The 13,480-nt window shown below is 41.0% G+C and overlaps 1 protein-coding gene across 1 annotated transcript in view; it reads left to right on the forward strand.

The window, feature by feature from the left end:
* Nucleotides 1-13,480, forward strand: part of BDP1 (B double prime 1, subunit of RNA polymerase III transcription initiation factor IIIB) — a 114,892-nt gene that overhangs the window by 23,623 nt on the left and 77,789 nt on the right. The window contains exons 7-8 of the mRNA XM_023510861.1: nucleotides 3,357-3,411; nucleotides 12,410-12,553. Coding sequence (XP_023366629.1) covers nucleotides 3,357-3,411; nucleotides 12,410-12,553 — 199 coding nt within the window. The remainder of the gene's footprint in view (nucleotides 1-3,356; nucleotides 3,412-12,409; nucleotides 12,554-13,480) is intronic.

Consider the following 13,480-nt stretch of genomic DNA (forward strand, 5'->3'; position numbering starts at 1 on the left):
GGCCCGGGCTGGATTCGAACCCGCCACCTTAGGTGTATGTGGCTGGCGCCTTAGCTGCTTGAGCCACAGGCGCCGAGCCTAAACATACCTTCTTGACCATCAAATATATTTCAGAATTTTCTACAGAAGCAGAAAAAGAATAATTCTGAATTACATAGTTTTCATTATCTAATTTAACTATTACTTTCCTAGGCCACCTTAACACTGGGAACAACCAGTGGTACTATTAGCAAAACTGATGTCACTTGCAGCTGTAGTTACCTGAGAGGATGAGCTTTCTCTGTTTTTCTTTTCTTTTTTTTTTTTTTTGAGTCACAGTTTTACTCTTGTCACCCTGGTATAGAGTGCCATGGTATCTTCATAGCTTACAGCAACCTCAAACCGTTGGGCTCAAGCCATCCTCTTGCCTCAGCCTCCGAAGTAGCTGGGACTACAGGTATCTGCCCTCATGCCTGGCTGGGTTTTTCTATTTTTAGTAGAGACAGGGTCTCTGTATTGCTCAGTCTGGTCTTGAATTCCTGAGCTAGATCCACCTGCCGCGGCCTCTCAGAGTGCTAGGATTACAGGCGTGAGCCATCACATCTAGACATTCTTTAATTTCTTTGTTGAAGAACTTTATAGAAGTTTCCTGGATTGGAGTGCATTTGAATACTATTATACTCTGTTGCCATATGCTTTCTTAATTGTGGTGAGATCTTTACCCTACTGTGGGCTCTCTTCTTTTTTTCTCTTCTCCATCTTGTTCATTTCATTAATAAAAGGGAACCTCTCCTTGGCGCCTGTATCTCAGAAGCTAGCCACATACACCGGAGATGGCGGGTTTGAACCCAGTCTGGGCCTGCCAAACAATGATGACAACTACATCCAAAAAATAGCTGGGTGTTGTGGCGGGTGCGTATGGTACCAGCTACTTGGGTGGCTGAGGCAAGAGAATCGCTTAAGCCTAAGAGTTTGAGGTTGCTGTGAGCTGTGACGCCACCATACTCCACTGAGGGTGACATAGTGAGATATTATGTCTCTCCCCTCAAAAAAATAAAGTAAAAGGGGAGTCATTAGGAAAGATAAGCCTTATACACCTAGAACCGTAGCTAGGTATGGATTGTGTGGGACATTACATAAGGGGCATCGTACAGTATAATGCAATACTTGTGTTTCTGCAAGAGATAAGGAACTATTTATATTTATATTCATTTTGTAATGTTGATCTTTGTTAAAGGAAAAGAAAATGTTAAAATTCTGTGAAGGCTAGAAGTTGCTTGTCTAGGGTTGGAGTTCTCTGATGATCTGAGTAGACTGACTTCTGTCAAAAATCATTTAGTCTCTTCTCTTAAAGGTTTAGCGTGGTTCCAGCAGGTCTTTGGGCAGAGTGTCCTTTCTGGTGCTTTTCATTCATACCTATCCATCTGAACAACAAATCTACTGTTGAAAAATTTTCTCAGCTTTCATTTATCTGACTGTCCTTATTTCAGCATTGTTTTTGAAGGGTAACTGATATTTAGGTGCATGCAGAATGATCTGGTTTGACAATTTTTTTTTTTCATCTTTTTTGTGGGAGTAGGCGGATAGAGTCTCACTCTGTTACTTGCCCCAGGCTAGAGTGCTGTGGTGTCATAGCTTACAACTTCAAACTCCTGGGTTTAAGCAATCTTCTTGCCTCAGCCTTGTGAGTATCTGGGACTATGGGTGTCTACCATGAGGCCCAACTAGTTTTTCTATTTTTAGTAGAGACGGGGTGACACTCTTGCTCAGTCTAGTCTTGAGCTCCTGAGCTCAAGTAGTCACCTGCATTGGCCTCCCAGAGTGCTAGGATTACAGGCTTGAGTTATCAGGCCTGGCCTCTTTTCATCTTTTATTTATTTTTATTTTTATTTTTATTTTTTGAGACAGAGCCTCAAGCTGTCCCCCCTGGGTAGAGTGCCATGGCTTCACTGCTCACAGCAACCTCCAACTCCTGGGCTCAAGAAAGTCTCCTGTCTCAGCCTCCCAAGTAGCTGGGACCACAGGTGCCCGCCACAACGCCCGGCTATTTTTTGGTTGCAGCCATTATTGTTGTTTGGCAGGCCCGGGCTGGATTCGAACCTGCCACCTTAGGTGTATGTGCCTGGCGCCTTAGCCGCTTGAGCCACAGGTGCCGAGCCCTCTTTTCATCTTTTAAAGATGTCATTTTTTTTTCTCTTTTTCTCCAGTGTTTCAGATGTATAGTGGGCAGCCATGATTCATATCATTTTTCTCTCTATACGTGTATATGATGGATTGTTTTTCTCTGGCTGTTTTCCAGATACTTTTTCTTACGTGTTTAGCAGTATGATGATGATGATGATGATATGCCTCATCTTTGGGTTTGTTGAGTTTCTTAGATTTTCAGATCATTTTTCATTCTATTGGGAAATTTGAAATCATTATTTCTTTTACTATTTCTTGTGCTTTTTATTCTCTCCTTCTGGGATCCCACTTAGATGGTTTACTATGTGACACTGTACTACAGCTTACTAAAGCTCTGTCCACTTTTTCCCATTCTTTTTTCCTGTGTTTCAGTTTTGAAAGTTTGAAAATGTTTTATTTTATGTTTTTAGTAAAAGCTTGTAGATCACTGATCAGCAAGAGATTGGCTGACTGTTCCTTCTCTTAAGATTGAATGCATCATTAGACATTTTAGACACAAACTTATGCCCTCTAACTTCCTAATGACCTTATAATGAAGTTTTTCCATCTGTTTATTTTTTTTTACTTTTTATTTTTTTTAGAGACAGAGTCTTATTTTATCGCCCTCGGTAGAGTGCTGTGGTGTCACAGCTCACAGCAACCTCCAGCTCTTGGGCTTAGGTGATTCTTGCCTCAGCCTCCCGAGTAGCTGGGACTACAGACACCTGCCACAATGCCTAGCTATTTTTTCTTGTTGCAGTTTGGGTGGGGCCTAGTTCAAACCCCTCACCCTCAGGATATGGGGCCAGTGCCTTACTCACTGAGCCACAGGTGCCACCCACCATCTGTATATTTTATTTATTTATTTTTTTGAGACAGCGTCTCAGTTTTTCGCCCTTGGTAGAGTGCAGTGGCATCATAGCTCACAGCAACCTCAAACTCTTGGGCTTAAGTGATTCTCTTGCCTTAGCCTCCCAAGTAACTGGGACTACAGGTGCTCCCCACAACTCCTGGCTGTTTGTTGTTGTTGTTGTTGTCATTATTGTTGTTTAGCAGGTCCCGCCTGAGTTCGAACCTACCAGCCCTGGTACGTGTGACTGGTGCCCTAACTACTGAGCTATGGGGTGCTGAGCCAAGAGTTTCATTTTAATGTTTAAGAAAATCTTGTTTAATTGGAGAGAATTACTATAAGTTTTTTTTGTTGTTGTTAACAGAATAAATTTAAACGTGAGGAGAAAACAAATGGATGGAGAATAGACAAAGCATTCCGTAAGTATTAAGACTTCTTTTACAAAGAGTCGCTTAAAGAGTATTCAAAATGACTGATCTTTTCTCTTTGGCTTTGGTGTGTTTTAGATTTGTTTTGTCCCTATATTGGCATAGGAAAAATGAGACTGGAAATTTTTCTATTTTGCTGCATGGGCTTGGTAGTTGCTATAAATCTGTAGGCAAGAGATTAGTCAAATCATCCAGAAACAGGTAAACAGATTTCTCATTTAAGTCCAGGAGCTTATAGAGGAACTGATGGTTCCTGCCACTTTTAAGTCTTCTTTGTTCTGAAGGAACTGTATTTAAGGGGATAGGAGATACTTGTTTTTGAAAGTTAGAACACTGAAGATCTTTTTCCAGTGTTCAGTTACTCAGTCCGTAACACTGACCACCTGCTCTGTGCTAGTTTCTATTCTAGTTATTGAGGATATGATGGTGAAGAGGGCAGATGAGAATCCTATGTAATTGGATGGAGGAAAATATATAGTTGGTAAACCTGATAATTTTACATACTGATAAGTTTCTGAGAAGAAATAAAAAGAGGTTGTTGGGGGTGAATGTTTGAATTGAGCAGAGCAGCTCTTTGAAGAGGTATCATTTGAATTGAATTTAAACTGATTTGAGGGAATAATAGATAACTGTTTAGCTTCTAACTAATATTCTCATTAATAACAACATTTTTTCCTTTATTTAAGTCTAGAGAAAGACATTAAGGGATGTCTAAAGGAAAACAATTAAATTTACTTTTTAAAGTAGTTTCTGGGGCTGGGTGTGTTGGCTCATGACTGTAATTCTAGCACTCTGAGAGGCCGAGATAGGTGGATTGCCTGAGTTCAGGAGTTGGAGAGCAGCCTGCGCTAAAGCGAGACCCTGTCTTTACTAAAAATAGAAAAACTGAGGCAAGAGGATTGCTCGAGCCTAGGAGTTTGAGGTTGCTATGAGCTATGATGCCATGGCACTCTATAGAGTGAGACTCCTGAGCTGGGTGGCTTGGACCTCTAATCCCAACTACTGGGGAGGCTGAGGTGAGAAATTCCCTTGAGCCCAGGAGTTCTAGACCAGTCTGGGTAATATAGCAAGACCCTGTCTTAATAATCAATCAATCAATCAATAACATTTTTATATCTTTTCTTCGGAGCGTATATATTTTTCATGGAACCATAATTATCAGTATTTTATTATTATGAGATGTTCATGAAACCATAAGATTAACTTTAGTGTTAATTATAAGAATAAAATTCAAGTATAGAGAGAATTTAAATTGTGTAGCATTTATGTTTATTTTATGCATAACAACTAAGGTATAGGAGTGGATCCTATACCCAGTGCTATATTGGGTCTTCAGGAAAACAAACTACCACCAGGCATGGCTCATAGGTGATCTGGGATATTGTGGTCCTCAACCTACTGCATGTTAGTGAAGTAGTTCTGGAACTCTTCATTATGTTTAATACATTATAATCAGAAAATAATGTATGAATACATAAAAAATCTACTTAGAGTGTGGGGCCTTTTTGAAGACTATTAGAATAGTTACCTTTAGGCTCGGCGCCTGTGGCTCAAGCGGCTAAGGCGCCAGCCACATACACCTAAGGTGGTGGGTTCGAATCCCCAGCCCGGGCCCGCCAAACAACAATGATGGCTGCAACCAAAAAATGGCCAGGCGTTGTGGCGGGCGCCTGTGGTCCCAGCTACTTGGGAGGCTGAGGCAGGAGACTTACTTGAGCCCAGGAGTTGGAGGTTGCTATGAGCTGTGATGCCATGGCACTCTACCCAGGGGGATAGCTTGAGGCTCTGTCTCCAAAAAAAAAAAAAAAAATAGTTACCTTTAAAACTTGCAGGTTGGGGAAGGCGCCTGTGGCTCAGTGAGTAGGGTGCTAGCCCCATATACCGAGGGTGACGGGTTCAAACCCAGCCCCAGCCAAACTGCAGCAGAAAATAGCTGGGCGTTGTGGCGGGCGCCTGTAGTCCCAGCTACTTGGGAGGCTGAGGCAGAAGAATCGCCTAAGCCCAGGAGTTGGAGGTTGCTGGAGCGAACTCCGCTGCACTCTACCAAGGGCGAAAAAGTGAGACTCTGTCTCTACAAAACAAAACAAAACAAAACTTTCTGGTTGGTACAGTGGGATGTATCTATATTTCCAGCTACTCAAGGGTCGGTTTGAGCAGCGGTGTCCAACCTTTTGTCTAGTTGTCTTGGGTCACACATATGTACAAATACTAACAAGTGCTTATGATTAAAAATAAGTCCATGCATAATTTTTTTTTGGTGATATGTGCCACTACAGATAAGTATTTAATAAAGTCCTAACATAATAGTCTGAAGCAGGCGTCCTCAAACTACGGCCCACCTAGGATATTTATCCGGCCCGCCGGGTGATTTTGGCTGCCGCTGCCTGTCCTGCTTAGCAGCCGACTCGTCCCGCAGCCTGCAGTCCGGCCTTCCAACGGTCTGAGGGACGGTGAATTGGCCTCCTGTTTAAAAAGTTTGAGGACCCCTGGTAAGAATACAGCAGCCTGTTCAGAGAATTTTATTTTATTGATTAAATTTAAATTCTTACATCAAATTGATTGATGGTTTTTAGAGACAGAGTCTCACTTTGTCACCCTGGGTAGAGTGCTGTGGCATCACAGCTCATAGCATCTTCAGCTCTTGGGCTTAGGTGATTCTCTTGCCCCAGCCTCCTGAGTAGCTGGGACTACCGGCGCCTACCACAATGCCCGGCTATTTTTTGTTGCAGTTTGGCTGGGCCAGGTTTGAACCCGCCACCCTTGGTATTTGGGGCTGGCACCCTACTCACTGAGCCACAAGCGCTGCCCAGAGAATTTTAAAGTCATCAAACAGGTTGCAATCACTAATATAGAAGATATACATATCTAAGTAATAGAGTATATTTGTTTTTGCTGTATATATATATATATTTTTGGCTGGGGCTGGGTTTGAACCCACCACCTCTGGCATATGGGGCCAGCACCCTACCCACTGAGCCACAGGCACTGGTCCAACTTTCATTTTTTTTGCAGTTTTTTTGGCCGGGGCCACCTCCGGCATACGGGGGTGGCTTCTTACTCCTTTGAGCCACAGGCGCCCCCCTGATTTATATTTTTTATTATAAATGTGAGCAGCATAAAACTAGTGGTGTATTTGGTATTGTATTTGAGAAACTAATGCATCAGTATCTGGTTTGATGGAAGTTGTAATTCTCCATGAGTTGTCAAGATGCCTATCAGATATTTTGCTTCTAATTTTACTCTTAATGTACTTCATTCTTAAATAGTTAATTGTAAATTTAGAAGTTGTCAAAAAGTGATAACATGAATTCAAGATGTGATTGTGAGGTGAGGGATTATTTGTCCCTGGGAAGATACGACCTCTAAAGTCCAGTAAAGAGACGTGATTAATTTTTTCCTTAAGTCCAATGTCAGAATGCAGCTCTATGCATTTCATTTGAAAACTGGCAGGCAACATATTTATGTTGACTAAAAATAGACCTACATATTGATTATTTTCTTGGAAATGTTGAAATCTGTTTTAAATTCTTACATCAAATTGAAGTGCAGGGTTACATATTCTTTCACTGTTTACAGGACCATGTTTAGCCAATAGCTAACTTGTCAAAGTGAATGAAATTCTTTGCCTTAATTTGAGTTTGCTATAATTTCAGTTTCATCTGCAGCACTGTTATGGATTCAAGCATTTGGCTTGGCACCTGTAGCACAGTGTTTGTGGTGCCAGCCACATACACCAGCTTCATGGGTTCGAGCACAGCCCGGGCCAGCTAAACAACAATGACAACTACAACCAAAAATTAGTCGGGTGCTGTGGGTGGGTGCCTGTAGTCCCAGCTACTTGGGAGGCTGAGGCAAGATAATCGCTTAAGCCTAAGAGTTTGAGGTTGCTGTGAGCTGTGATGCCACAGCGCTCTACCGAGGGTGACAGAGTGAGACTCTGTCTCAAAGAAACAAAACAAACAAACAAAAAAACCCATTGTATTGATAAGTTATGTTTCACCTTGAAGGCACACATTTACCTTTTTTTTTTTTAAACTATTTATTTATTATTATTTTTTGTAGAGGCAGAGTTTCACTTTATCGCCCTTGGTAGAGTGCCGTGGCGTCACACAGCTCACAGCAACCTCCAACTCCTGGGCTTAGGTGATTCTCTTGCCTCAGCCTCCTGAGTAGCTGGGACTACAGGCACCTGCCACAACACCCGGCTATTTTTTGGTTGCAGTTCAGCTGAGGCTGGGTTTGAACCCATCACCCTCGGTATGTGGAGCCGGTGCCCTACCCACTGAGCCACAGGTGCAGCCTTCACATTTACCTTTTTTATATGAGCAGTTAAATCCAATAAATATGGTAAATCTGGATGGCACCTGTGGCTGAAGGAGTAGGGCACTGGCCCCATATACCAGAGATGGTGGATTCAAACCCAACCCCAGCCAAAAATAAAAACAAAAACTGCAATAACAACAACAACAAAAAAGAAAAATGGTAAATCTGTAAAGCAGTTTTATCATTAAGTTCTGGTGCAAATTTGTTTTTAATACCATAAATGAGTTGATAACATGTTGTCAAGTCATAAAATCTTTTCAGCATTTGGCCTTGGCATTGCTGCCTTACTTCCAAAAAGTAAATGATTTTGCCATAGTCAGTCAGCACAGTACTTTTAAGGAATTTCCAGATTGGCAACGATTCAATCCCGTGGCCCTCATGAAATTCAGTCTTGATGATTTGCATGATGCTATCTATTTTTAAAGCTTTTACACATCAGTTTTGTTGATGTACTGTGCCATTATATTTCATCAAAAGTGAGTTTTGGGTGGCAATTCCATTGTCGTCTATTAATTTTACAAGTCCCTCTCTTTTATCTACCATCCCTGGGGCACCATCAGTAACTATACCAGATATGTTGACAGTGAACAAAGAGTGCTGCTTTAACATTTTTTTTCTTTGCTGTTTCCTTAAATCTTGATTTAATTGTGTCTTTTAATGACACTAAAGAAGCCATTTTGTCAGTGACATTATATTTGTCATCAATACTTCTAATCAAAACGTCAAGTTGAGCTATATTGGTAGCATCACTGCTGTCATCCATCGCTGAAACATAAAATTTAAAATTAGCAGCTTTGAGGCTGAGCGTGGTGGCTTATGCCTGTAATCTTACTACTCTGGGAGGCAAAGGTGGGTGGATAGCCTGAGCTCACAGGTTTGAGACCAGCCTGAGCTAGAGCAAGACCCATTCTCTAAAACTAGCTGGGTGTTGTGGCCTGTGGCTGTAGTCCCAGCTACTTGGGAGGCTGAGGCAAGAGATTGAGCCTAAGAGTTTGAGATTGCTGTGAGCTAGGATACCAGGGCACTCTACCAAGGGTGACAAAGTGAGACTGTGTCTCAAAAAAAAAAAAAATTAGCTTTGTTCTCCAAGTTTCTTTTGATTTTCTGATTTCTTTAATTTGTTTGCCTACAGTCTAGTGAGACAATCTGATTTTAGAAATATCCCTCCTTTTTTCAGGGCAAATTCTGTCTGCTATGCTTTTCGTACATTGCTTAAGATAAGCTCTCGCTCAATAAATGGTTTTGATTTTTTTGCTGTTAAATGTGCTACCACATAACTAGCTTTTACAATAGAATCTGAGTGGTTACTCCTTTAAAAAAGTTTTGGTTGAGAAGATAGACTTTTCTATTTCTACTCTTTTTTCCTTGTAACATAGTTCTTCCTGTGTATTAAATTTGGCAGCATGTTTTTGCATATATTGCCTTTTCAAATTTGCACAATTTTCCTACAAATTAAGCACAGTACTTTACTATTTGTTTTGACAAAAAAGCAGTCATCTGTCTACTTTTCATTGAGTAGTATTTCTTCATCTATAATTTTTCTATGTTTTTGCATTCTGTTTTCTTTTAAGATGTTGTAGAAGCCATGCTGGTATTAAAAACATGATAGTATATAAGGGACTATAATTACTTTTATTATGAAAATTAGTTGACAGAAAAATAGAAGCTACATCTGTCTGTCGACAGAAGGTGTGGGCAGTGGGCCGATGCACAATGGGTAAGGCACCACCAAGGTGTTGAAGTATGCTTAATAGTCAAATAAGAGACCCGGCATGGTGGCTCATGCCTATAATCCTAGCAACTCTGGGGAGTTGAGGCTCATGCCTATAATCCTAGCAACTCTGGGGAGTGGACCACTTGAGCTCAGGAGTTGGAGACTAGCCTGAGCAAGAGTGAGACCCTGTCTCTAATAAAAATAGAAAAATGAGCTGCTGTAGTGGCTCACACCAGTAGTCCCAGCTACTTGGGAGGTTGAGGCAAGAGTATTGTTCATGCTCAAGAGTTTGAGGTTTCTGTGAGCTATGATGATGCCAGGGCATTCTACTCAGGTTGGCAGTCTATCCAGGGAAGAAGAGTGAGACTTTTTTTTTTTTGAGACAGAGCCTCAAGCTGTCCCCTGGGTAGAGTGCTATAGCATCACAGCTCACAGCAACCTCCAACTTCTGGGGTCAAGTGAGTCTCCTGCCTCAGCCTCCCAAGTAGCCGGGACCACAGTCGCCTGCCACAACGCCCGGCCATTTTTTTTTTTGGTTGCAGCCGTCGTTGCTGTCTGGCGGGCCTGGGCCGGATTTGAACCCGCCACCCTAGGTGCACGTGGCTGGTGCCCCAGCCACCTGAGCCACAGGCGCTGAGCTGAGACTGTTAAAAAAAAAAAAAAAAAGAATGCTCACCTGACTTTTAAGTAACATTATGCACCTAACATTGCAGTGGTAGGTTAAAATATTATTGACAATCACTGCCTTGCCAAGTCATGGTGAACACATGTAAATTCTGATAGTGTCAATTTGACTGTACTTGGAAGATAACACATAACACACTAGAAGTGGAACACTGCTATAAAACTGAAGCCTTGTGTGCATATAAATAGAGCGTATGTATATTTTACATGATACTGTGAGACAACATTGTCGTCTACAATGTTCATGCTTGAGAACTGTGTAATTTGAGTTCCACTAGAAAATCACAAAAAAAATCTCATAATGTTTTAAGTAAGCTTAGTATTAGGCTGCCTTCAAAGCTGTCCTGGGCTGCAAGCAGTCCCGGTACCACAGGTTGGTCACCCCTGGGCTAAAGGATCTCTTGATCACAAAGGAATCACAAAGAAATCCCTAAAAAAAATTGTGATTTTTGTGAGAAAATCACAAAAAAATCTCATAATGTTTTAAGTAAGCTTAGTATTAGGCTGCCTTCAAAGCCATCCTGGGCTGCAAGCAGTTCAGGTACCACAGGTTGGTCACCCCGGGGCTAAAGGATCCCTTGATTCCAGGAGGTCAAGGCTGGCTTGGCAACATAGTAAACTCAGTTTGAAAACACTCATTTTGGACGGTGCCCGTAGCTCAGTTGGTAGGGCTCCAGCCACATAAACCGAGGCTGGCGGGTTTGAACCTGGCCTGGGCCAGCTAAAACAGCAATGACCGTTGCAACAAAAAAATAGCCTGTGTTGTGGTGGGTGCCTGTAGTTCCAGCTACTTGGGAAGCTGAGGCAAGAGAATTGCTTAAGCCCAAGAGTTTGAGGTTGCTGTGAGCTGTGATGCCACAGTACTCTACTCAGGGCAACATAGTGAGACTCTGTCTCAAAAAAAAAAAAAAAAAAAACAACACAAAACCTTGCTCATTTTGGGTGCTGTAGTGAAATAACAAAACACACAATAAAAACACCTACATAAGTTTTTGGGGAACTTATGTTTTGAATTTCTCAGGGAACCGTGTGGAGAGCCTTTATGGATTCTTTGAATGCTAAGTGTGTCTTTCATAATCATTGTTGTGGAAAGTCAGAACAGATGAGGTCTTGGTCTATAGCAGAACAGAGCCTTAGGAATTCCAGATTTGGATTTGGCTTCCTGAGAGTGTTGTTAATTTACTATATACTTCCTTTTCTGAGGCCATCTTATAATCAAACCAGTCTTTGGCTTCTGTATATAGAGTATCATTTTCTTTTTTTCTTTTTTTTTTTTGAGACAAAGTCTCAAGCTATCACTCTGGGTAGAGTGCTATGGCATCATAGAGCAATCGCCAATTCTTGGGAGAGTTGCCTCAGGTTTTTGTATTTTTAGTAGAGATGGGGGTCTCGGCTCTGGCTCAGGCTGGTCTTGAATCTGGGAACTCAAGCAATCCACCTGTCTGGGCCTCTCAGAGGGCTAGGATTATAGGAGTGAGCCACTGAGCCCAGCTTAGAGCATCATTTTCTCAACATTGACTGTAAGTTTAGCTTGTACGAAGATTTGACTCCTGTACTAAATTCATTCTTGGTTTGCTTACTGATAGTTGTTTTTTTTTTGATACTAGTGCCTTCGATTGAGTATTCAGTGAGTGTTCTTGATTAACATTCATTTATTTCCACTTTGCTCAATTAGGAAGAGTAAATGGTGAAGTGTTTGCGGTAAAGGTAGGCCATATGGTAGCGACGGGCATTTTGAGAACTTCCCTAGCCATCTTTGTCATTTTAAAAAGTTGATACATATTTACACATAGTTCAAAGTATAATTTGAGTTTTGATAAAGAATATACTTGTGTACCTACTCTCCCTAAACAATATATGGGAACATTTTCATCACTTCAGATGAAAATGTTTCCTTTTCTAATCAATCAGATGCTGTCCTTTTAGCTCAAAGCAACCACTATTTTCATTTGAACCATCACAGATCAGTTTAGTATGTTCTAGAATATCTGATTCTTGGAATTGTACAGTATACATTTTTTCATATGCAATTTCTTTCACCTTGTTTTTGAGATTCATCCATATTATTGCTTGTATTAGTAGTTTGTTGCTGTTTAAAAAAAACTAATTTATTATTTTTATTGCTGAGTGGTGTTCTATTGTGTGCTTATTTACCCATTCTGCTGAAAGAAAAGCCCATTTGCTTTTATGTTATGATACTTAAATAAAAGTTAGAAGTAGTGTTTTTAAAACAAAAACTTGAAAGTTCTTTTCCTTTTTTTTAAACAGAGGAAAAGCGTCCTTTTGACTTCGATTTTTTTGCTCATTTGCTTCAGAAAGTTCTTGCTGAAGAAGAGAAAAGAAAACAAAAGTCTACTAAACATCACACTTTAAAGGAGAAGAAATCCTCCAAACCACGGAAAAATGTAAAAGGTATTGATTTTAAAACAAAATGTGTTATTTTAGTTTAGTGGTAATAAACTTGTAACATTGTCTATCAGGTCTTTGAGAGCTCATGTGTATGTAGCTCTGGTAGTTATTATCATCAGGGCATTCAGTGGAAGGGAATTAATTTTTCTTCATTGTGCCAGTTATGTGTGCCTAAACATCAGCGTTCTTTTCTTTTTCTTTTTTTTTATATATATGACATATATAAAAGGCCCAGCTATTTTTGGAAACAAAGTCTGACTCTTGGTCAAGCTGGTCTTGAACTCCTGAGCTCAGGCAATGCACCTGCCTCGGCCTCCCAGAATGCTGGGATTACAGGCATGAACCACTGCAACTGGCCTTGTTTGTTTTTTTTTTTAATAATTTTTATTTCAAAATGTTGGGTGTAAGTTTCATGGGTGAATGGTAAAATGCTGAGTTTAGGGCTTTTATTGTACTTGCACCAGAATAATGTTCATTTTACCCTGAAGGTGGGTTTTTATCCCTAACCTTACATTAACTTTTTAAATTGGCTGTGCTGTTTGACATGTTTCTAGAACAGTGTTCTTCAACCTTTTTTATCTCAGGGCACACTTGAACCTATAGTTAAACTTCTGCAGCACACTTAACATTATATTGATCAAAATAAAAGAGTGAAAAAAAGAATATATGGGCCGGGTGCGGTGGCTCATGCCTGTAATCCTAGCACTCTGGGATGCCAAGGTGGATGGATTGCTTGAGCTCGTGAGTTTGAGACCAGCCTGAGCAAAAGTGAGAGCCTGTGTCTCCTAAAAAAAATCGAAAAACTGAGGCAAGAGGATCATTAGAGCCAGGGTTTGAGATTGTTGTGAGCTATGATGCTATGGCACTCTACCCAGGGCGAGAGCTTAAGACTCTGTCTCGGCTTGGTGCCTGTGGCTCAAGCGGCTAGGG

The sequence above is a fragment of the Otolemur garnettii genome, unplaced genomic scaffold (genome assembly GCF_000181295.1).
Source record: "Otolemur garnettii isolate 467f Iridium unplaced genomic scaffold, OtoGar3 scaffold00017, whole genome shotgun sequence".
Lineage (NCBI taxonomy): Eukaryota > Metazoa > Chordata > Mammalia > Primates > Galagidae > Otolemur > Otolemur garnettii.